The 22,917-nt window shown below is 42.3% G+C and overlaps 2 protein-coding genes across 2 annotated transcripts in view; one reads left to right on the forward strand and one right to left on the reverse strand.

Annotated features, from left to right (window-relative positions):
- The window catches only part of LOC116784389 (aprataxin and PNK-like factor), a 28,760-nt gene extending 10,791 nt beyond the window's left edge, over positions 1–17,969 (reverse strand). Inside the window, exons 1-4 of the mRNA XM_032682968.1 lie at positions 17,538–17,969; positions 16,108–16,238; positions 13,254–13,425; positions 10,169–10,557 (exon numbers count right to left, since the gene is read on the reverse strand). Coding sequence (XP_032538859.1) covers positions 10,169–10,557; positions 13,254–13,425; positions 16,108–16,238; positions 17,538–17,636 — 791 coding nt within the window. The 5' untranslated portion in view covers positions 17,637–17,969. The remainder of the gene's footprint in view (positions 1–10,168; positions 10,558–13,253; positions 13,426–16,107; positions 16,239–17,537) is intronic.
- A 1,410-nt stretch (positions 17,970–19,379) lies between these two features.
- Positions 19,380–21,793, forward strand: FBXO48 (F-box protein 48). Its single transcript, XM_032684528.1, is given in 3 exon segments — positions 19,380–19,597; positions 19,599–19,647; positions 20,985–21,793. Coding segments are annotated over 3 exon segments (429 nt in total). The 3' UTR covers positions 21,147–21,793.
- The last annotated feature ends 1,124 nt before the right edge of the window (positions 21,794–22,917 follow it).

Consider the following 22,917-nt stretch of genomic DNA (forward strand, 5'->3'; position numbering starts at 1 on the left):
ATATTCCTAGTGATTCTCCGCTTGGTTGCTTGTTAAAACATTGGAAGGAAGGAAATTTCGGACAGGAGTTAAGTAAGAGACAATTGATTGATTATTGTAATAATGTATGGCCTCAATATGAAACAGAAGGAATGCAGTGGCCTAGGAATGGTACATTAACTTCGGAAATTATAACCCCCTTGATGCAAAATTTACGAGAGAATGAGAGGTGGAATGAAATACAGTATTTAGATTTGTTTATTATTTGGAACGTAAGACTGAATGGCAAAAGGAATGTGGTATGTTGGTGTTAAAGAATTGGATGATAATGTATAGGATGTCAAGAACCAGAGGAAGATGTGTTTTTGTTAGTCTCCCCCAGCATAACTCCAAGTGCGCCCCCGGGAGATAGTCTCCCTTCACATGTGAGGGCACGATCACCCACCATGCCCCCGTTAGAATCGTCCTCGGATGAGGAAGTAACGAGAGGGCGAGAATGTGGTTTTGATAGAACTCCGCTAGCAGAACGGACTCGGAGGGGGCGAAAAGAAAGGGGAAGGAGTAGAGAAAAGAGACGGGGAGGGGGAAGGGAGACAGACGTTTCGCCCTCACCGCCTATATTGATGGCCCCTTTGCGGGAAGCAGTTGGAGCGAAGGGGGGAACAGTAAATGATTTCGTGCTGCAGGAAGATCCCGAGTGGGATCGGAATGTGTCTGGAGATTATAAAAGGTTAAGAATTTACCAGGAATTATTAGTAGAGGGAGAGTTGACAGAATTTAGAATAGATATTGGAGCTAGTTTTTCGGCAATGAATAAATTGATGGGGCCATTAAGTGATTCAACTGCATGGGTAGTAGGAGTTTCAGGACAAATAGAGGAGAAGACGTTTCTAAAACCCCTAGATATCAAATTTAGAGGAAAAGAGATACCGCAGGAAATAGAACAGGCTGTAGTGCCTTGGGTATGGGAAACAGGGGTCCCTGGAAAATCCAAAACTGCTACTCCAGTTAGAATAGAATTAAAAGAAGGAGGTCAACCTGTTAGAGTGCGACAATACCCAATTAGTTTAGAAGCTAGGAAAGGAATAGCTCCAATGATCACACAATTTTTAACTTTAGGAATATTAAAAGAATGTGAGTCAGAGTTTAATACTCCCATCTTTCCAGTAAGAAAGCCTAAAGGTAAGTACAGATTAGTACAAGACTTGAGAGCAGTAAACCTCATTACAAAAGATATCCACCCAGTAGTAGCAAATCCCTATACTTTGTTAACATCTGTTTCTGAGAGATTTCAGTGGTTTACAGTGATTGATCTAAAGGATGCCTTCTTCTGCATACCACTGGCACAAGAAAGTTGGAAGATTTTTGCCTTTGAATGGGAAAACCCAGAGACTGGACGGAAGCGACAGCTTACTTGGACTCAGTTACCGCAAGGATTCAAATATTCACCTACGATATTTGGTAATCAGTTAGCAAAAGAACTTGAAGAATGGAAGACTACTCAGGTAAAAGAATCTCCTTTTTCACATATAATACCACAAAATGTAGATAACATCTTTTTGGGGGCTACAGAACAAGGATTCTGTCTACCCATTGAACTGTTAAACATGCTGGGGCAAGCAGGCTACCGGGTTTCAAAAGAAAAGGCTCAACTAGTAAAACAGAAAGTTATTTATCTGGGATGTGAAATTTCTCAAGGAGTTCGGCGTTTGGGTGCAAATCGTATACAAGCAATATGTGCTATCCCGGTGCCCCGAAATAATCAAGAATTAAGATCTTTTCTAGGAATGGTCGGATGGTGCAGGCTGTGGATTCCCAACTTTGGGCTGACTGCCAGACCATTATATGAAGCAGTAAAAGAGCCCAAGCTGACCTGGGGGACGAAGCAGGAGAAAGCATTCCAGGAACTGAAAAGAGCCCTCCAGGAAGCACCTGCCCTGGGACTACCAGACCTAACCAAAGAATTCCAGCTTTATGTCTGCGAGAGACAACGAACGGCTTTAGGAGTACTCACTCAGCGGTTGGGATCCTGGAAGAGACCGGTGGGGTATTTCTCCAAACGGCTAGACGCAGTAAGTGGGGGATGGCCGGGGTGCCTCAGAGCCGTGGCAGCGACGGTTATTCTAATTCAAGAAGCACGAAAATTGACTCTGGGGAAACACATGGTGGTGTATGTGCCCCCCATGGTCATAACAGTTTTGGAACAAAAAGGGGGGCATTGGCTCTCATCTAGCCGCATGTTACAGTATCAGGCTTTGCTAAGAGAGCAAGATGATATTGAACTGAAAATCACTAACCATCTCAACCCAGCAGAATTCCTTAGGTCTACACAGGAAGAAGGTACCCTGGAACATGACTGTGTAGAGACCATTGAGCAAGTCTACGCGAGTAGAAGAGACTTGAAGGATGAGCCATTGACAGATCCTGACTGGGAGTTGTATACCGATGGATCTAGCTTTGTGGAGAATGGCACCAGGTATGCTGGGTATGCAGTGGTCACTCTACAACAAGTGACAGAAGCAAACGCACTACCCCCAGGTACGTCTGCGCAAAAGGCCGAAATATGGGCGTTGGTGAGAACTTTAATACTAAGTCAAGGAAAGAGAGTTAATATATGGACTGACTCCAAATATGCTTTTGGAGTAGCTCATATTCATGGAGCACTTTGGAAAGAGAGAGGACTTCTTACTTCTCAAGGGACATCAATTAAACATCGAGAAGAAAGTTTACAATTGCTAGAGGCAATACACAAGCCCTCGGCAGTGGCAATAATGCATGTCAGAGGACATCAAACTGATCCCGGACGAGAATTTCAAGGTAATCGACAGGCTGACCAAGCGGCTAAGCAAGCCGCCAGAGAGGTATGGACTCAGATGGCTCTTTTACCTGTTCGGAATAATCCAGCAATAGCATATATGGAAGAAAAACCATATTATTCACAAGAAGATGAGAAATTAGCTCAAATAACAAAAGCAAGGAAAAATATTAAAGGGTGGTACATTACTCCCATAGGACAAGTAATCTTACCTGTCAGAATAATGAAAGCAGTACTCGAGACGGAACATAACAAGTGCCACTGGGGTGCAGAAGCAATGGTAAAATTTCTGAAAAATGAGGTTCTCTCAAACCAGATGTTAACACTAGCAAAAAGGGTAAATGCAATGTGTCCCATGTGTATTAAAAATAACCCAGTGGTCAGAAAACAGGTACAAATGGGAAAGTTACAGATAGGACAGTTACCAGGAGACTATTGGCAAATAGATTTTTCCTGAGTTGCCTAAGGCCCAATCCTATAAGTATTTGTTAGTATATGTTTGTACCTTTTCAGGATGGCCAGAAGCCTTTCCATGCAGGACTAATCAAGCAAAGGAAGTAGTTAAGACTCTTCTGAGAGAAATTATTCCGAGATTTGGGGTACCTCTAGGGTTATCATCTGATCAAGGGCCACACTTTACCGCAGGGATAGTGCAAGAAATATCTGCTATATTAGGAATAACATGGAATCTCCATACACCATGGAGACCGCAATCTAGTGGACAAGTAGAGAGGATGAATCAGACATTGAAGGGTCAATTAAAGAAAATTTGTCAAGAAGCAAAAATCCCATGGCCCCAAGCGCTACCTCTTGCCTTGCTGAGAATCAGGATTAAACCCAGGGAGAGAATAGGAGTAAGTCCATACGAAATATTGTATGGCAAGCCCTATCATGCAGCTACCTATCAAGGGGATCCTCATGTGGTGGGGGATCAAGCAGTGTTTAACTATGTGTTATCCTTAAATAAAACTCTCACAGCCCTCAGAGGAGCGCTGCAGTGGAATCGACCTCTGCCCCTGGAGAATCCGGTTCATGACATTTCTCCAGGAGACCAAGTCTATGTGAAAAACTGGTCAGTGGAACCGTTAAAGGAAACATGGGACGGTCCTCGCCAGGTGATAATGACCACTTACACGGCGATGAAGGTCGAGGGAATCGACAATTGGATCCATTACACCCGAATCAAGAAGGTTCCAGTCTCGTGGTCGGTAGAACCTCACTCACCTACAAGGATGGTATTTTGAGCCAACCATTGAGGATCGTAGTATTTCTGGGGTTGATGAGTTTAGTAGAGACCACCGTGAGAATTGAGACCCCAGATCCTTATTTATTTGTACCAGAGCACACTGATGTGAATTTAACCTGTTTATTTTCTGATGACCAGGGAGCTGAATTAAGAGATGTTAACGTCAGATGGAGATGGAGAGATCAAGATCAAATCATGACAGAAGGAGTGACAACAGTTTGGGATGCTACACAACAAAAGGGTTACACCGTCCTGCAGGTACCCAAAGTGTCTAAAGCTATGGAAGGAACATATATGTGTGTAGTTTGGATTTGGGAAAGTTTTGATTATGAACATATAGAAATACGGACAATAAACACAACCCAGAAAACGGTGACCAAAGTGCGAGTTATGCCCACTAGGAAACAATTTGACATGTGGGATGGTCCTCCCTTAAAAATCAATTGTGCCTTCCAATTTGATAATTGTCAGAAATCAGTTAAAGTAAAGTGGTGGAAATTGAATATGACAAATCAATCTTGGGAATCACAAAATCAAGGAATTAGCTGGTGGTCAAATAGTAAGGGAGGTAAAGGGTAGTTGAATATTTCTGATCCCAGAATAGGAAAAACAGAGGGTACATTTCTTTGTGTGGTCTTATGTGGAAAAGAAAAAGATTACGGGATAAGGACAGCAGTAGCCGTACCACATCAAGCAGTAAGAGTTAGACCAGAACACAGTGTTTACCCGGCCCAGGAAGGGAGAGATCTGATTTTAAGTTGCAAAATTTCAGAAGGACAGTATTCTGAATATGGGTGGTGGTTTAAGGGACAGAACTTGAAAGTCGGGAAGAGACATCAGATTGAAAAGAGGGCAGATGCAATAGTTTTGAAAATCAAAGAAATACGAAGAGGAGAAGATGAGGGCCAATATACTTGCTGGATAAATAGAGATGACTGGTGGGATACTGGAATTACTGTCGTCTACATAAAGACTGAAAGAACAACCCGGCAAGTAAGTAACCTGCAGATTCCAGATCGAGAAGTAGAACAAGAAAACCTAGTCGTAGGCCTAATTCGTGATTTTGGGAAAGTACAGAATGTCACAAAAATCACTGCATGTCTCCCTATGCCTCATGCTGCAGGAGACCCAATCCCATGGGGAATAATTCCAGTGCCAGAAATTCCTAAAGTGTTTAAGAACACTACATGGAATTGCAGATTTGTAACCAAAACATGGAATGAAATGACAGATGCATGTTTATTAAAAGACAAAATGACTAAAAAACAATGTGAACAGATGCCCGGATTTTTCCGATGGGTAGTAGTTGGGACATGGGTAACAAGCGAGGACATTGGCCAATTATAGGGATCTTGTTTAGTTACAGATTCGGTAACATACCCCTGTTCTAAAGTTCCAGTTCAAATAAAACGAGAAAAACAAGAAGAAGTATGTCAAAATATTACTAGCTCTACAACTATGGAAGAGTGGCAAACGATTTGGGGACCCAGCCTACTAGAGACTTATAGTTATATTGGAAAAGTACAGTGGTGTATTCACTGGAAAGGGAAAAAGAATCAAACTTATTCTGCAGGTAATAGAGGAAATCATAATTGGAGGACAGAAACATGTACAAAGGAGAATTGGAATTGTATTAGAATATACACATGCGATACCCCAGACGATGAAATAGGCTTGATACCAGTCAAAACACTCTTGCAGTTAGGATGTGAATGTCGAGGATATAATCATACTATTAAAGGATCTGTGAAAAACATTGATTGTCGTACCACCACCGTTAAGAGTCCAGGAAATTTAGTGTGGGTAATGGGGCATGGCCAGTGGACCACCCACATGCCAATAGATGGTCCTGTTGTGCCTGTCACACTAGGGATACCTACTCTGTCCATTCTGGAAACAGGATAAGTTAACATCAGTAGAAATACAACCACGGGGAAAAAGAGAAATTAGTAAGGACATTGATGACTTGAGGTTGGGAGATTGGCATGAACCATCAGCAGGAGTTAAATTTGGATGGGTATTAGAATCTTTGTTTGCACCAATCTCAACATACCGAAACAGAGAGATGTTGTTTAAATTAATGGGACAAACTGAAAGGTTAGCAGCAGTCACTAAGAAAAGATTCAAAGATCTAAATTTGCAATTACAAGCCACCACTAGAATGACAGTACAGAATCGAATGGCTTTAGATCTAATCCTTTTAAAAGAACACGGAGTCTGTGGATACCTGCATGCAAAGGACGAGCATTGTTGTGTGCACATCCCAAATGTCACTCAGGAAGTAGAGAAAGATATTAGTCAATTAGAACAAATTGACGAAAATGTTCATGAATTACAAAAGGAAACAGAGCACAATTGGATAGGAGAATTATTCAGCTCCCTAGGTCTTCATGTGTCAGGATGGATATCTTCTGTTATCCAGTACGGAATATTGATTGTTATAGTCATAATTGCTTATAAGTGTCTTTTAGGAATGATTGTAAAAGAAAGTCAACATACGAGACGCATTATGAAGGCTATAACAAGAAAAGAAGTAATCTCAGCGCAAGATGAATCACCTCCTGCCTATCAAGAAACTGCAGCCTGAAGATTGCTACGTTTGAACATCCTTGCAGGAAAAGCCTGAAGAATGCTCAAAAGGGGGGACATGTTGCAGAATGATTCAAATTTAGTAGTAGAATGGCTAAGGCTTAGTAGGAGAGTAGGCCTAGAGAGCAGCACTCCAAAGTAGTAGGTTAGCAGCCTTGTTCGTGAGAATGGAATGTACTGAAGAGGTAGGAACAATAATCAAAAAGATTTAGCCAAGCATGTATATAACGATTTGTTACCTTAGATACAGTAAGGGTCTGCTGAACAGTTTCTATGGGGTTTCTATGGAGTAAGACAACTTAAACAGATTTATGATTAAAGTAGATGATTACCAATTGTTATCAGTATGAAATATGAGTTTGTGCTTGTAACTAAGTGTAACTGCTTACAAGTAAGAACTGCACGTAGACATGTTTGTGTAAAGGTATAAAAACTGAACTGAAAATGAGGGTCTTCGGAATCCTGACTTGGGACGCTAGTCCTCAGGTTCCCGGGCCCTAGAATAAAGCACCCATAAACCGGCACTCTGTTGGTTTGTGTTTTCGTTACGGGCAACAAGGCCACCTCAGAAAGAAAACATGACACTGCAGGAAGGTAACAAGAAGATTCCCTAGGGTGAGAGGTTCCATCAAGCTTGGTTCTTTCAAAACCAGTGATTTCAAATTCATAAATGAAGAAACTGAACTACCGGTTACAAAGTTATTTCCTAAATGTTTAAGACAGGTGTAAGAGATATCTTATCAAATTAATAGATTTAATACTTAATCTGTGCTCTAACACAGCTATTTGGGGGCCTTGAATTAAAAGCAAATACAAAGACAGATTACAAAGCACATTTCTATTACTGCAAACAGGCAGGTTCCGTCTCATGACATTTCCCAAAGATCAAAGCTGATATTTTTGCTACTCCCTATTTACAAATTTCTTTGACTAAGTAGGATTAATATGTGTTATTTTAGAACATTTTTTCTTATAAAGCAATACTTTCCAAAAGTATTGTTGCCAAATGTTTTGCAATCAAGAGAAGAAACCAAGAAGAAATGTGCACATGTAGACTCCTACTCCTTATTACCTGTACCTAAGATTTGCCTTCCTAAAGATTAGGAATATTTCAGCATATCAGAGCATTAAATCACCTTAACACCCATACAAGGGAAAACTTGTCCGAGCAAAATTAAAAGTAGTTGGAGCAAAACAGAGGCTGCATTTGTAGTACTAGGTCAACTAAATTGTCTAATAAAACATGTTTTCATCATAATCATTAAGGAAAAAAAGAGATACATGAAAACTGAAGCATGATGTGCTCACAAACACAACAGCTTTATGGTTTTGATATACACAGTTACCTCAGCATTAGGCCCACCAAACATACAATCACTTGTGCTTAGTTGTTTTCTCCTCAAACTCACTGTTTTTCTTATTGCTCAAGTCTCTTTGCGGAAGGAGAAAAAAGTCACAGGACTCCCTGTTTCCTGGATTAGCCATATCTTTTGTGTTTACAATGCACATTACTTTAAAGCTCAAAATCTTCTCCTAAATTTAGTTCTCAGGTCACCAGGCATTTTCCAGTCTCAAGAGCACCTCCAGATTTCCAGCTTCCCTTAAGTATAACAACACAGGACACCACAGATCTTTTCTGGGCAGAAATAACTAGCAGGAGGCTAAGCACCCAGCACTGGTATTCTGGAATTTCGCTGGAACAAAGCATACTTAAGAACTTTGCTCTGTTTCAAGGAGGAAATGAAAGCTTTAAAAAAAAGCACCAAAAGGCAAAGTTATAATAAAAGAATTTTTTGATTACTTAGGGGTGACAAATAATAAGTATTTTAAACACTCAGATCACAAAGCAGGCAATAAATTAAAAAAAAGAAAATAAAAAAAAACTTCAATAAATACAATCATCTTCCATATAAGTCTCACCTGCTAATAAAATAAGCCTACAGGGTCTATGTTGGTGTCATGGTTTGAAAGCCCTAAAATCCACTTCCCCAGGGCAAGCCCCCCCCCATCTCAACCCAGTGCGAGATGGGTTTTCCAGACACCACACAAGACTTGAAATGGGGGTAAGGGATTATATATTACAATGACTGTACAAAATAAATACTACAATACATTACATACAATCTTAACTATCTCTACCATGACATAACAGTATTTACAATGGATCAAATCTCTTCTCCCTTCCAAATAAAAGTCCAAGAAGGAAGAAGGAAGAGATCCTTTCTACTTTCAGAGCAGCATTGTCTCTCCAGAGCAGCAGGCTCTCTTCTCTCATCAGCAGGTGTAGCTGGATCTCTGCCAGTACACACGAGGGGGTATCCAAGCCCCTCTCGGCCCTTCATCTCCAAATGAGGGTCTTCTCTTCCATGGGCTGCGTTCACCCGGACAAAGGTCACTTCGACATGATCATATCAACAAAGTGCAGAAGCCTTCGTGACGGTCCGTATCTTCAGAGGATTCAAGTCCCTTTGCAGAGCTCCCGTGCTCTGACTCAAAACTGCAAGCTTGGCGGGGGCGGGCCAAGGTCACCCCCTCCGCATTCCTTCTCTGAGCTTTTCAGCTCCTTTCTGCAGTGCTGTAGCACTCCAAGACTCTTTCAAGTAAGAGTCCATCATCCTCCTCTCTCTAGGAGGGGTCTCCAAGGAGTTTGGGGGGTTTTGGTTCAGTTCTTACCCCAAAACTCTCTCTCTGTAGAGCTTAGTTCTGCTGCTCTCTCTCTGCTGATGGCTCTCTTTCTCTCGGACAACTCTGTGTCTCTCTTGCTCGGCTGCATGCTCGTTTGCTGCTTCTTCAGTTCTTATCTCTTGGCTCTCTGCCACTTTCTCCGGACAGTGTTGTTTTTGCCACCGCTTCTACTGCTCACGGTGGAGAAAACTCCAGCTTCAGCTCTCAGCTACAGAACCTGGCCCAGTTTAACACTGTTCCAAGTCCCTGTAGCCCCCCAGCCAGGGCTGGGGGGGGCCAGAGCCCCCCAGTGGGGCTCCTGCCCCTCAGCTCATGGCTTTCACAACATGGCCACCTCTCCAACAACAACTACAACTACTTTCTTTTCCGGTCTAAGTGTGATATGTTTATATTTTGCAGAAGCGCTTATTGGCTCAAACCTCAAGGGTCACCACCTCCTGGAGATTTACCATTTTGTAGCTTCAGGGGTAAAACTGTTTTTCCCCCACCACAGTTGGGCATTTCAACCTTTTACATCTCTTCTTCCTGCTGGTTCCTGGTACTGTACACACAGGTCTTTTATTTTTTTTTTTTAAATGGACCTTTGTCTCTTACTTCCTACAACACTTCACCTTTTAATTGGTGAGTACTTCAACCCTTGTTTGGGCTATATTAGCAGTCAGCAAGATATCTTGGCTCCTCCTTTTACCCTTCTAAAACTATTGTTCTGCCATTTGTTTCTCATCAGTCCCCCGTTCACCAAAAGATCTTTTTTCAAATTAATACTTGTAATGACTTTACTATTTTCTCTTCCATAGCTAATATATTACTTCTAAATTGCAAGCTAGCCCAAGCTAGTTTTAATTTTGCTTTACCTGTAACAGGCACTTCCATATATGCAAGGTGTCCTCTTATGCTGGATATTTTTGGAGCTTTCTGAAGCATCTGCACTTCCGGTTGAATCCGAAATCTCAGTCTCGCAATCCATACTTGCATCAGGCTCAAGAATCCCTTCCCAGGCATCACAATATTGGGAAGTCTTGCCCCAGTGAGCTTGTTGGCTTGTAGAACCAGTACTCTGCTCTTTGTTTTCCGTTTCCTCAGTTCTATTGTCTTTACTGGAGGTCTGACCTACTCTTTTAGAACGTTTGCTATGCAGCTGCCTATCATTTTTTTCCAGAGAACTTCCAGTGTTTTTTGTTCCAGTCTTGCCATTTCCTTCCATATCTCTTGTGGTATTCTCAAGAAGAAATCCAGATGTATTCTGTGGAACAAGGTTACATTTTGAAGGACCTGAAAATTTACACTCCAGAATTCAAAGCTTTAAAAGTCAAACTGTGCCTCATCATTCCTGCTTTTAAAATCAGAGAACCATAGAACAGTCCAGGCTGGAAAGGATCTCAAAAGATCATCTAGTCCAGCCTTTAAAGTCTTTTAATCCACTGTACAAGCTCAAAGTTCACTGCTAAATAGAGCTGCTGAATGAAAGGTTGGAGTTAAGAAAACAACACAAAACACACTTTAAAGAAAACTTATCCTAAAGCTCCCATTCTTGGCCTCAGTTCCCTCATAGCACAAGCTCCTCTCTCACCACCTCAGTTTGTGAACAGTCCAAGGACTTTAATTTAAATTAACCTCCAATCAAAAGTACTCCTCTTGAAAAAATTAATGGGCATTATATAGATGAAGATACAGTAGACTCTATAAGAATGGACACTCCTATAGTTGAATCAATTTTAATGTGCTAAGTACTAAGATATATGGAATATATATATATATTTATCTATATATGAAGATATATGGGAATTCATGATACACACCTTGAGCTTAAACCCACCCTGATACATCTGAAATTGTTCAGATCATGACTAAATCATAAAACAGTCTGTCATCGATACCATCAGACAAAAGAGTTCAGCTTTGACACATACTGCATTTTAAATTTTGGAACAAATGTACATTTAAAGTGAGAGATGTGTTGTTTAAAAAAAGAATACAAGACATATAACCAAGACAAGAACACTGTCCTGACAACTGAGACATTACCTGGAAGCATATCTACATTAAAGGCTGAACTACTGTGATACATCACAGAACTATTCCAAGGTCCCTGCTCTCTGCAGGTTATTATCCAAGTTTCCCCTCCAGTAAATTTATACTTAGTTTACACAGATATGTTTGGCAGAGTTTGAAAAGCAGCCGGTGGTTTCCTGTTTGATTTTGTTCCTTTCAATGCAAGCCCATAAAATTTTATCCAAAACCAGAGACAATTACTTTTGAGTAGCAACGTGATTAAGGGCAAAGTCAGCATTAATATCAGATGATCCTGACAGCAGCACAGTTAGTAACTCAAAGACAACCCCCAAAATAAGGCTCAGCAAACAATTGCAGCTGAAGAAATCCGCCTTCCTTTGCAAAGGGAGACACAAATTACCCTAATTTCCCGCTCCCACTTGTGACTCTCTACTACATTCATTTCCTGTATTGTACTTAAGGAGACTAAACTCACTCATTAGGATCAGCTACACACCAGGCTACGATCCAGGGGAAAAAAAGCCGCCTGCACTCCAGCACTGAGTTAACATGGACGGGCCCTCAGCACTCTCTGGTGGCTGCTGCTGCTTATAACAATTCAGATTATTTTTGCTTTTTTCCCCTACAGAACATTTTCTCAATCGCCTTAAATGCAACAGCAGGACCGCAATTTGGGCTTTGACATCAAAATTACCGTCTTTCAGAGCTCTCTATGACTATTAATTTTGCTTGCCCTAACCCATTAGTTCTCCTGCAAAGTTACAAAGGCAATTTCTTACACTGCACTTGAGACTGAATGATTTATGAAATTATTAGGTGAAAATAAGTAAGGTTTCATACTTAAAAATTGCAAAATGGAATAATTCATTATGTAGTCACCTAATAATCTGACAAAGAGAAAATAGCACAGCAGCTGTTATTAATGCATCTAATGAACAGCAAAGCTCACCACTTGGAACACTTTTCCAGATTAACCACTGTTACACCAAAACTACTCTGAAGGGTTTGCTCTCCATGAGCAGTTCATTTCAATTAACTTTAAGATTTAATTAAAACAACAAAATCTTCTTCAGTGTCAAAATCATACCAAATAATACTGCCTTAAGTGTTTTATCAGATCCTGGAACAGATCCATGCAATTCTAATGCTAGACATTAAAAACACCTCCCCAGGCTGTTCACTTAGAGGATACAAGTGAGAGCCTCAGTTTGCTATCACCAGCATATGCTTTGTTTTTCTTTGGCAATGATCCTTCTCTTTTCCTCACTTGCAAGTTGCTGTCAGTAAGGATTTGGCTGCCTGTAAACTGCTGTGAGGTCACACAGACAGTGACCAGCTGGACTGCAGGGTGTGTTCACTCATTGCCACAAACTGTTTGGGATTTCAGGTTACTTTTTTTTTCCCTTTCCTTTTTTTTGACTCAAAGATTTTGAGACAGTGGCATAAGCACACTCCATGCTACCCTTCCTTTGAAACGCAGCAGCTGCTGAGCCCCACACCATCATTATCTGACCATAAAACTTCACCTACTAGAATGGCAATAGCTTGGGCAAAGCCCAGTGTCACACTATCACCTATCCCCTCATGATTCTCAGAAAAAGAAACCACACACGCCAAGCCACTCCTAGGACCTGTGCTTTGACCCATGTCTTCCTGCCTCTTGCTGCAAAGCTCAAAGTCTAGTATTTCTACGGAACATTTCCGGTGTGATTCCCAGATTCCAAGGAGGAAACGCAGAAAACCAAGTCACTGAAGATTTCCATGATCCTTGCTGCAGAGCTGCCCAACGGACTGGTATTTCAAAACAACAAACCACAAGCAGAACACAAAGTTATGTTGTAGACCCAGCCTTCAACATGATATTGCCAACTACATTCTCAATTTTTTTTTGCAATACCATGGTTCTTCCCCAAGCCAAAAAGTTACCTGAGATGAAGGAATAGGGATTGAAAGGCAGCTCCTTTTCCCTTGATCTTGCTCTTCACCTTCAAAATCCTCTATAGTTTCTCCAGAAGTTAATCTTTTTTTCTGTTGCACATTTACTTCTGATTTCAATGACTCCATGTCACTTTCTCTCCTTCTACGGCCTTTTTTCTTTCTGTGACATAAAAAAAAAAAAAAAAAAAAAAGAGGTACTTTTGGAATGCAATTTTTTCAGTGAAATCCTGACCACATTGGAAATCTACAGCTACATCAAAGCAGAACATAGGGCAAATGGCACAAGACACAACACTGGAAATCTACAGCTACATCAAAGCAGAACATAGGGCAAATGGCACGAGACACAACAGCAGTTGTGCCTGTGGTGTTTCAACAACACATTTTACACTTACTGCTTACAGGAGTAAAAAGTATGTTTGAGAACGAAACAGACATTTAAGGGGGAATTTGGAGGAAAACAATAAATATGTGGCAAAGGATATTCTGGAGCGAATGTATCAGTATGAGTGACAATAACTCACTTTACACCTCAGAGGTGTAAGGATGGCTTACCACAGACCTTTGGTGTAACTGTCCCTTCAGACCACCTGTTTATACGGGCAGACATTAATTAGGACACAACAAAATCAGAGTGTGCCCATTTCCCTGGGCAACCACATCGTGGCTGATCATTTCATCAGCCAATAACCAACACAGAAAAAGACAGTGAAATAAAGTTCTGTCTCTCTGAAAAAGTTCACATCCCAGGAAACCTCAAGATCTCTGTACTGAAGCAGTATTTTCTGGATATACAGCTGGGAGAGACCCAGGGCCACCCTCCTGGTTTTGCTATAGCTTCATCTGCTGCAAAACACATTCAGAAGGAAGATACTTGATGCCATTTTAAAAGACTCCAAAAACTCTCTTCCTTCAAAAAATTGTGCCAGAGTGATGTGTATGAAGCAAGGAATTTTCCCAAATTTTAATGTCTGATTTCGAACCCACAGATCAGTGCCACCTTTCTAGCTAGAAGACAGAAAGGCATAAAAGGGCAGTTTTTTCAATTTCCTCTTTACCTTTCTATATTCCCATCCAATATCACCTTAAAAAGATGCAAACCACTTCACAGCTTTAAGAAAATATTTTTGATTTGCAGAAGAGATTGGCTGTTTTATTAAAACATCCCATTCTAAGCTGGAAAGACCTCATGCAATAAATTTTTTAACAGCTCCAACACAGTTTGCATGTCACCCCAGCTCCCTCAAGGTCAGGCCTTCAGATACCTCTAACCCACACAGCTCCAAATCTCAATACCAGCACAATCACAGCAGCCAGTTTTTGTAACAAACATTATATTCACACATGTAACAAATGTTATAGTGCTTGTTCAGAAAAAAAACAACTAAACAAACTCCACTCCCCAAAAAATACAAAACAAAACCACAAACATAAGAAAACAATCATACCAGTACAGGACTCAACCAGCTGAAGTCCTCTGGTACATTCAATTTCTACATCTGAAGGAATAAGCCAGTGTGGAACAGTCTCGATTTGGAAAGGGGAAAAAAGAAAAAAACCACCAAAACATAAATTTTCTTTTGCTTCTTATAATTTTCTCAAAACTAGCTTTTGAGGAAAGGAATAGGCAGGGTCGTGGATGGCACATGACTGAGGTGTTTAAAGCCACAGTTGCCTAGGTCAATGCACACAGACACCTGTAATTACTACAGGAGAGAAGAAACCATTGGTCAGATGCTGCATGAAATACTCCAGTTGGGCTGTTTGGGCATCAAGAACCAAATCCATCACAGCATCCCAGCAGAAACAGCAGCTGGAAAGAAAGACACTAAAGCAGAGCTGCTGCACACAGAGGAGTGCACACACACTCACCACCCACAGTTCATAGCTTTGGACTGATTCACAAAGGAAACTCAGCTGCTCACACCCGAATCATCTCACACCTCTCCACAGAAGGACAAGCAGGGTGGGTGGAGCGTGCTGCCTTCAGCACAGACGACAGAAATGCCAGGGGAGCTTTGCCAAGTCATTTTCCTCCTCTTCTCTCACTTTTTTAGTCCTCCACTTCCACCAATTAAAGTCATCGGGGCAACAAATGCCGTGCAGTAAGTCTGTCTAATGACAGCTTAAGTAAGAAGTTCCCAGAACCAAAGTTGGACATACTATAAAATTTCCTTGAGGTTGTGCCAGTGCAGCACCTTTGTGCGTCCTGCTGACAGTGACTGAACACAGCAGCAACAGTTCAGTAATTTCCTTTTCTTGGAAGAACAGGAAGGAATGCAACACTATTTTAGCCTCATGTTGGTACGAAAGTATTATACTGTGAACAACGGCTCCTCCAAGCAAGTAACTTTGGACTAAATGATCAAGTTTGATTCACTCACGGTTAAAAAACTAACACTCAGCACCACCCAAAAAAAATCCTACTCTAAAAATCTGTGAAACTAGAATTAAATTTGAAAGGGTAAAACATCACGACTTAAGTGTGGAGAAGGATTGGAATTAAAGGTACAGAAATTACCTAGAATTTACACACGAAATAGACAACTTTATAGGAAAGGGCTACAGAATATCCGATGCTCAGATGTCCAAAGGGAGTTTATTATCTGGCATTAAAAAAAAAAGAACAGAAAGAAAATCAACTGATGAGAAAGAGCTCTATCACACTCATAGGACTGATGACAAAGGAGACAAGAGAAGTTACTCTCCATCAGCTGCCCTGCAGGAACGATGGAAAAAGAAGTAACAAATCAACACCTTCAACCACCACCATTGTAATGGAAGAAATTTACATCAAAGCACAGAAATGCATATTGGAATGCAATTGTACCACACTGCAAACCTACCTGCTGTCATTACAGGCTCAGACATCCTCTGCACCAGGAGATCTCCCTCCAGCATCCAAGATGGAAGCATTCTCTTTCTTTGAATAAATTTTGACTGTTCGCTTTCATTATCGTCAGAAAGAGAAACCTGAAACAATATTTACCTTTAATATTTAAAAGGTACTGTTTAGTACCTTAATCCAGTTACAAAAAGGGGAGGAAACTAGATCACAGTTTCTACACAGTTGCAGCCTGGGTGACCACTTAGTTTTTGTTTTATAGTTCCTACTCACTCAGAAAAACAAAATCTATAGAAACCTTCATGCAGTAGAACAAACTCTCTCTCCTTAGACCTTTGGAATAAATATCTAAAAGGCTACAAACTGAAAGTTTCATAGAAGAGCTTCACCAGCATCTTGCACTAGACTTTCCACACACAGACATAAGAGAAAGAGCAGGTTTAACAAATGCCTCTTTGTCCAAAAAACCCCAAACAAAACAAACAAAAAACCCACAAACAGAAAAGTCTTCTTAAGAATTGTAGGAATGCTAGTTGCATTCCTACAGTTCCTTTCTCCAGAAAGTAACCAGACTCTAAATCCTGTCTGCAAAAACAATGTAAATACACCAAAGTCACATTCATTATTTACTCAAAGCAGCACTATCACTTTGAATCTCCACTTACTGACAGGTGAGTGTTCACCCCAAGGATCTCAGCTACAGCAAAGGTTGACACTTCATTTGTTGCGTGCAGTTGTTACTTACTGTACCCCAATATTGACCAATGTGTCGCTTTAGCGTTGGATACACAAAAGAAGATGTTTAAGAAAAATCCCACCTGCTCCCCACACTATTTATCAGACTGTCTGAAAGCCACTGGACTTGGCAGTGTTTAAAAAAAAAGGCAAAAGATGCTCACTTTGAAAACTCTATTTTACTAGACAGCCACGGAAAAAACAGGGAATTGTTTATCCATGTGTTTGTATGGATCTTGACAACACAGCTCCATCCCAGCTGACAATCCAAATGAAACAGGCTGCCAGGACACTACAAAAAGATATTATTTACAGCCAGCCCAAGACACCCACAGTCCAACTCCAGGCTCTCCTCTCTCCTCTTTCAGAGGCTTTTGGGCTGGTTGGAACAGTCATTCATTCCCCCAGGCCTTCACAGGTACTCAGGGGCAGTTACTGATATGGACCAGAGACCAGAACTGGACTTTGCTCTGTAGTACTCAGCTCTAGCACTGAGTCCAAAACACTCCTGTAACACATTTATGTACTTGCACAGCACACAGTCCCAACCAATAAAGCAACAAATTTTGAGTACTCAGCTTTGTCTGCAGTAATTTACTTCTTGGGGAAAAAAAAAAGTATAGAAAGCACAACACCTTTGTAATTTTCAACACACACAAATAATGAATTTCATTAAAAAATTAAGCACCCACCAAATGTCTAGAGGTAGCATCATTATTTCTCATTTTTGTAACTCCTTGTACCTCAGAGCTGGAAAGTGCTGGTTCCATTAACAGTGTTATACAGGACATCTCAACAGCGTGAACAGTTGGTGCTTCTTCTGCATCAGCCTCCTCAGTTTTTTCTGACAAAGCAAAATATATTTTAGCTACTCACACATCACAAATATAAACATGCACTTTTGACTCAAACACAAAAGTTGGTCTGTATGTTTGTCACTAATAAATACACTTTGAAACTGAACATCAACATCCTATTACACCAACTTACAGAGGAAATAAACAAGCCTTTCTTTCACCTCACACCTGAAGTATTTTGAACAAAAAACCCTAATCATTGCTGGCCCCACTGCTGTGGTGTTTTGGGGTTTAAGTACAGAATTTACACTGGGCACTGCCATGACAAAACTTGGAGAAAGCTGAAATTACAGCTCAGAATTTGATTCACTGTAAATCTGCGCAACTCCCCAAAATCTAGTTCTACACTAAATGTCAGACAATGATTTTAAGATATGGTTTTCAGGGTCAGGTGCTCAATTAATCCAGCATCTTCTGGCAAGTTCTCACTAGAGGCAGCTCTCAGGTCAAACCAGCTACTCAGATGCTGGTTTCAAAAGCCCCGTTCAGAGCCACCACATCCAAAATGCTTTTAAGCTGTGAAAATCACCCAAACTGCAATTGTTTTCCCTTCAAGACTTTGCCCTTCCACTACTCAATTCACTGGCACAAAGCATTAAGGAAAAACAAGTCTAATTGCTGCTGTATTCCCTGCACAGTCACACTGGGGAGTCACTAACACCTGTTCTGCAGCTCTCTACACTCCAGGGAAGGCATATGATGACCAGTTGAACTTTCTCTTCATTGCCTCATGAAGAGAAGCATGAGGGGCCAAGAGAGGCCAGGCTCTGCCCAAAAAGGCTGTTTGGGAGGTTTTGGTTCTCCAGGGGCTCACAGAATAAGATGGGTTATGATAGAGAGGACCACAGTGGGTCATCTGGTCCAACCCCCCTGCTCAAGCAGCGTCATCCCAGATGATGTGCCATCCCATGGAACAGGATTGCATCCAGACAGTTCTGCAATATCTCCAGTGAGGGAGACTCCACAACCTCTCTGGGCAACCTATTCCAATCACGCAATAAAGAAGAACTCACACCGTGAGTTCTTCCTCACTTTCAGCTGGAACTTCCCGTGCATCAGTTTCTGCCCGTTGCGTCTTGTACTATTACTCTGCACCACCGAGCAGAGCCTGGCTCCATCCTCTTGGCACCCCCCAGAAGATATCTATACACATTAATAAGGTCCCCTCTCAGCCATCTCTTCACGAGGCTGAGCAACCCCAGCTCCCTCATCCTTTCACCTTAAGAGAGACACCCCATTCCCCCAGCCATCCTCGCTGCTCTCCGCTGGTCCCGAGCTCCCCTCGCCACGGACCCGACGGTGCCCAGAGCCCGGACACGGTGCTGCCCCTCTAAACCCCTGCGGACACGACCCATCCCGGCCCTGCGAGGGGATGTCGCTACCTCGGACCCACGGCTCTGCGAGGCCGAAACGGGGATGCGGACGAGACCGACCCAAATCCCGGCAGAAGCCGCCGCCTTCTGATGACGCGCGGCTGCCTCGTGACGCGTGAGGCACCGCCTCCGCGGGCTCGAAGCTGCGGAGATTGGCCCCAAGACAAGTGAGGCAATACCCTTCCCACGCGGACGGCAGGGACATGGCAAGTGGACATCCAGCCCCGGGCGCTGCCGTCCACGGCCGCCCCAACACACCGCGACAGCGGCCGCGGTGACGCCGCCCCGCCCCGGGGCCGCGGGGATGGACGCGGAGAGCGCCGGCGGCCGAGACAGCGCTGCAGGAGCAGGACCAGGAGGAGGAGGAGGTGGACAGGGGGTCTTCGTGTCCGCCCTCCCTCCCTAGGTGAGCTCCCGGATTTTCGGCGGCCTGGACGTGGAGAGCCTGTGCCACGCGTCTTCGGCGTGCAAGGGCTGGCACTGCGTCATCGAGGCCAACGGGCACCACTGCCTGGCCGTGCGCCTGCCGGCGCGAGATCGACTGCGACCGCGGGAAGGACTATTCCTGGAAGGTAAATCCCACCTTGGGGACACAGCGAGGCTTCCAGGTTGGGCGGTGAGAATGTGGAAGGAAATGACATCGGCGCGTCTCGCCCCATCCCAGGGTGATGGGGGCAGCGCTGTGGTGATAGTGCGGCTCCGTAGCCGGAAGGCTGGTAAAACGGACTGAGAAGGAAGGCAAGGCTGTTCTTTTTCTTGCTCAGGTCCACACCTGTCACATCCCGGTTAATCCTCACCCCTCCCTGCGCAGCCTCAGCGCTGACCCTCGTCCCAGCAAAGCCCTAACATGGGACAAAGCCCATGCAGACAGGGCTGGGAGGGAGCAGATAACATAATGCTGACTAGGCAATGTGTGCTCTCTGGTTGTATTTCGTAGGAATAGGTATGCTGGTTAGGAATGGCTTCCTGGAAAATCATCCTGGATAGCTCTGCCTCAATACGCCTTCAGCAACACGCATCCAAGAGAAAAAAAAATTGGAGTGTAGGAAGGGAAACAAGTAGGAGCTTTTAAAGGCTGTCTTGAAAATCTCCCCTAACACAGTCCCAGTTACAGGTGGTCTGAGGAGTTAGGGGCAGGTTCAGCTCCAGAACACACTTGATGATCTCTCACTGTTGAATCCAGCCTGGAAGATGAGGTAGATCAGGAAAGGATCTGGTAACAGGTTCCACAGGTTACTCCGGGCCAGGTAATTCCCCCACCCTCAATTCAGCTGGTGTGTTTAAGAGTAGGGGGGCAGTGGAAGGGTGAAAAGAGAGAAAAGCAGCAGCTAAAGAAACCAAGGAAGCCACAGTTCTGGGCTCTGACATTTTGGTAGAGTTGCTGCACTGTGAGGTAGTGGTTGCCCTTTTGGTGTACAGATCTTGATACTCTTGCAAAGCAATTTCCAGAATTCCCTGCACTGATCATCTGTTTTATCTGGAGGGAATTTGAAATTGAAGCAACAAACACACCAAGTCAGCATTTTCTTGCCATAAAAGGTTGATGGAAGAGAAGAATCCAGCCAGCCTCCAGAGTTAAATGTCACAGATAACCTAACCAGAAAGAGAAAGTGAAAGGTGCCTCTTTTAAAGAGTAAGATAAGTTCCTGGTTTAGGTTTTTCATCTCGACCATCAAAGAATTGAGGCAGGAATTGATTTTCCACCCAACTTTGAACAGAAAAGTTGGAAGTAGACCAAGGTCAGCTTCTTGGCCGCACTGCACCTTCCTGGGCTTAGTGTCTAGAGATCTAAAGGCACATTCCAAGTCCTTTTTCTAGCCTTACTCTTCCAAGGCAAAACTTACTAGTGTTGAATGCTGCCTAAATTGTTTCATTTCCAAAATCTGAGTAATGTTTTTTTTTCCACCAGATCACATTATTGAGAAAGTACCGGAAAAGCAAGGTGAAGCAAGAATGGCTGAGAGGGAAATATAGCAACATTCCTTCACAACATAACTTACCAGAGAAAATCATGTATCCCATGGACATTGACACATGGGGAGAAATCTTGGAAGCAGAACTTGAAAGATAAGAAACCAGTGCTGATTCTTGCAACTCAAAAACCTTTTGCCAATGATGCACAAACTGTTTGGCAATTGTCAAACTGATTTTGAGTGATTTTTAACTGATTTTGAACTGATGATGAAAGTTTCTCAGAAGTAGTTACGGGTGACTTTTTCTTTGCAGTTTATCATATTAATTTTATGTAAAATTCTAAATAAGACTAAATGTTCAGTTGTAATTTATATTTATAAATTTAATACTCTGCTGTATTGTCAAAAATATGCTGATTGTATTTTCAATTTGCACTTTTTCTTTTGAAAGAGATGACTTTTATTTAAAAAAAGAGAGGTATGTTTCACTTGAAGTGTATCTTACCAGCAGCACAAGAACCCACAAAGGAAGGCTGGGTTAGGGACAAATACAGACACTGGAAAGAAAAGAAGATGACAAGGTGGGCACCTCACTATCAGCTGAACATTCCCAGTGTCCACCTCAAGGGACAAAGTCCTCAGAAGGATCTCTAAACTTGCACCCCGGTTTTTGGCACCAACTTGCAAAACTGCTGCTAGTAAAAGAGGATGCACCTGTCATGTTATCTAACATAAAAGTGACCACAAATTCAATTTATTACAATTGTCTTTGACTATCACCTTTCCCTACCTTCTTTGCACTAAAGTAACTGCGGAAAATGCTGGGAAGGTCTCTGTTGCTCAAGGTATTCCTGCAAAATTCAATCACCAATCTGGCACCAATTTTCTGTAGGAAGACTTCTACCATGGTTATGAAACGTGGTTATTTAACCCTTGCAGATTATCTGGTGAAAATATCTTGTATGTTTCCTCCCCTTTATTGCAGGTGTCTGGGCTCACAGGCTGTTGTAGGTGCCCATATCTACAGACCAAGGAAGAAACATAACAGTCAGGTGAAACAGGTAGCTCTAAAATGCTTCCAAGAACAGAATGTTGCCTGATCCTTTCTCTAGTTTAGAGCATTCAACAGATTTCCTCAAAACTGATCCACGTCCCTCAGCCTCCTGCATGTTCCCCATTAGAACAAGTCTTCAGTCAATAAGCACTAAGTACCTGAATCATGAGTAACTATTTAACTGAGAGCTTTCTCATCAACAGCAGTGCAGTCTATTCTTTGTAGATAAGCGTTAGTTCTAGGAGCAGGAACCCATTGCACTAGGTTTTAAAGATCTCCTTCTAGTGCCAAAAGGGTTTATGCTGTTTTTGTGGGACAGTTACTGCATTAGCCAAAATGGATGCAGTACCCAAAACTCACTGAAGCTTCCACTGTCACCCTGCTACCGAACATGACTGAAGTGTAGCTCACAGTAAAGAACCATTGCTAAGTGTGATGCAAAGCTCAGTGAATTGCAAACACTGCTTCCTCTATTAGCTATTCTGCTATAGGGTTATATCTAGTTAGCTCAAATTAAAAAAGAAAAAAACACACCAATACCCACACCCAGGCACATCAGTTTTTCCACCAAAGTTGCTGCCTTGCTCCCTGCTCACAGCATTTATCACCTCAACTTTAAGAGCACTAGAAGTGAAAAAAGTGCATATGAATTAGTAAAGAAAACAACACTAGCAGTACATTTTCACCACCTCAAAAGTACCCAATTTTTTTAATCATAAGATAGGGAAAGTACATAATGATGGATCTAGTCCCTCACCCTTCTCACCCAGCCTCTTCTGTTGCCTTCAGTCTCTAACTCCCAGATATTTAACCCCTATGCCTGCTCCTTTCATGCTCCTCAGCTGTCAGTTCTCATATATATCCCCTCAGGATAT

The sequence above is a fragment of the Chiroxiphia lanceolata genome, chromosome 3, assembly GCF_009829145.1.
Source record: "Chiroxiphia lanceolata isolate bChiLan1 chromosome 3, bChiLan1.pri, whole genome shotgun sequence".
NCBI classification, from domain to species: Eukaryota; Metazoa; Chordata; class Aves; order Passeriformes; family Pipridae; genus Chiroxiphia; species Chiroxiphia lanceolata.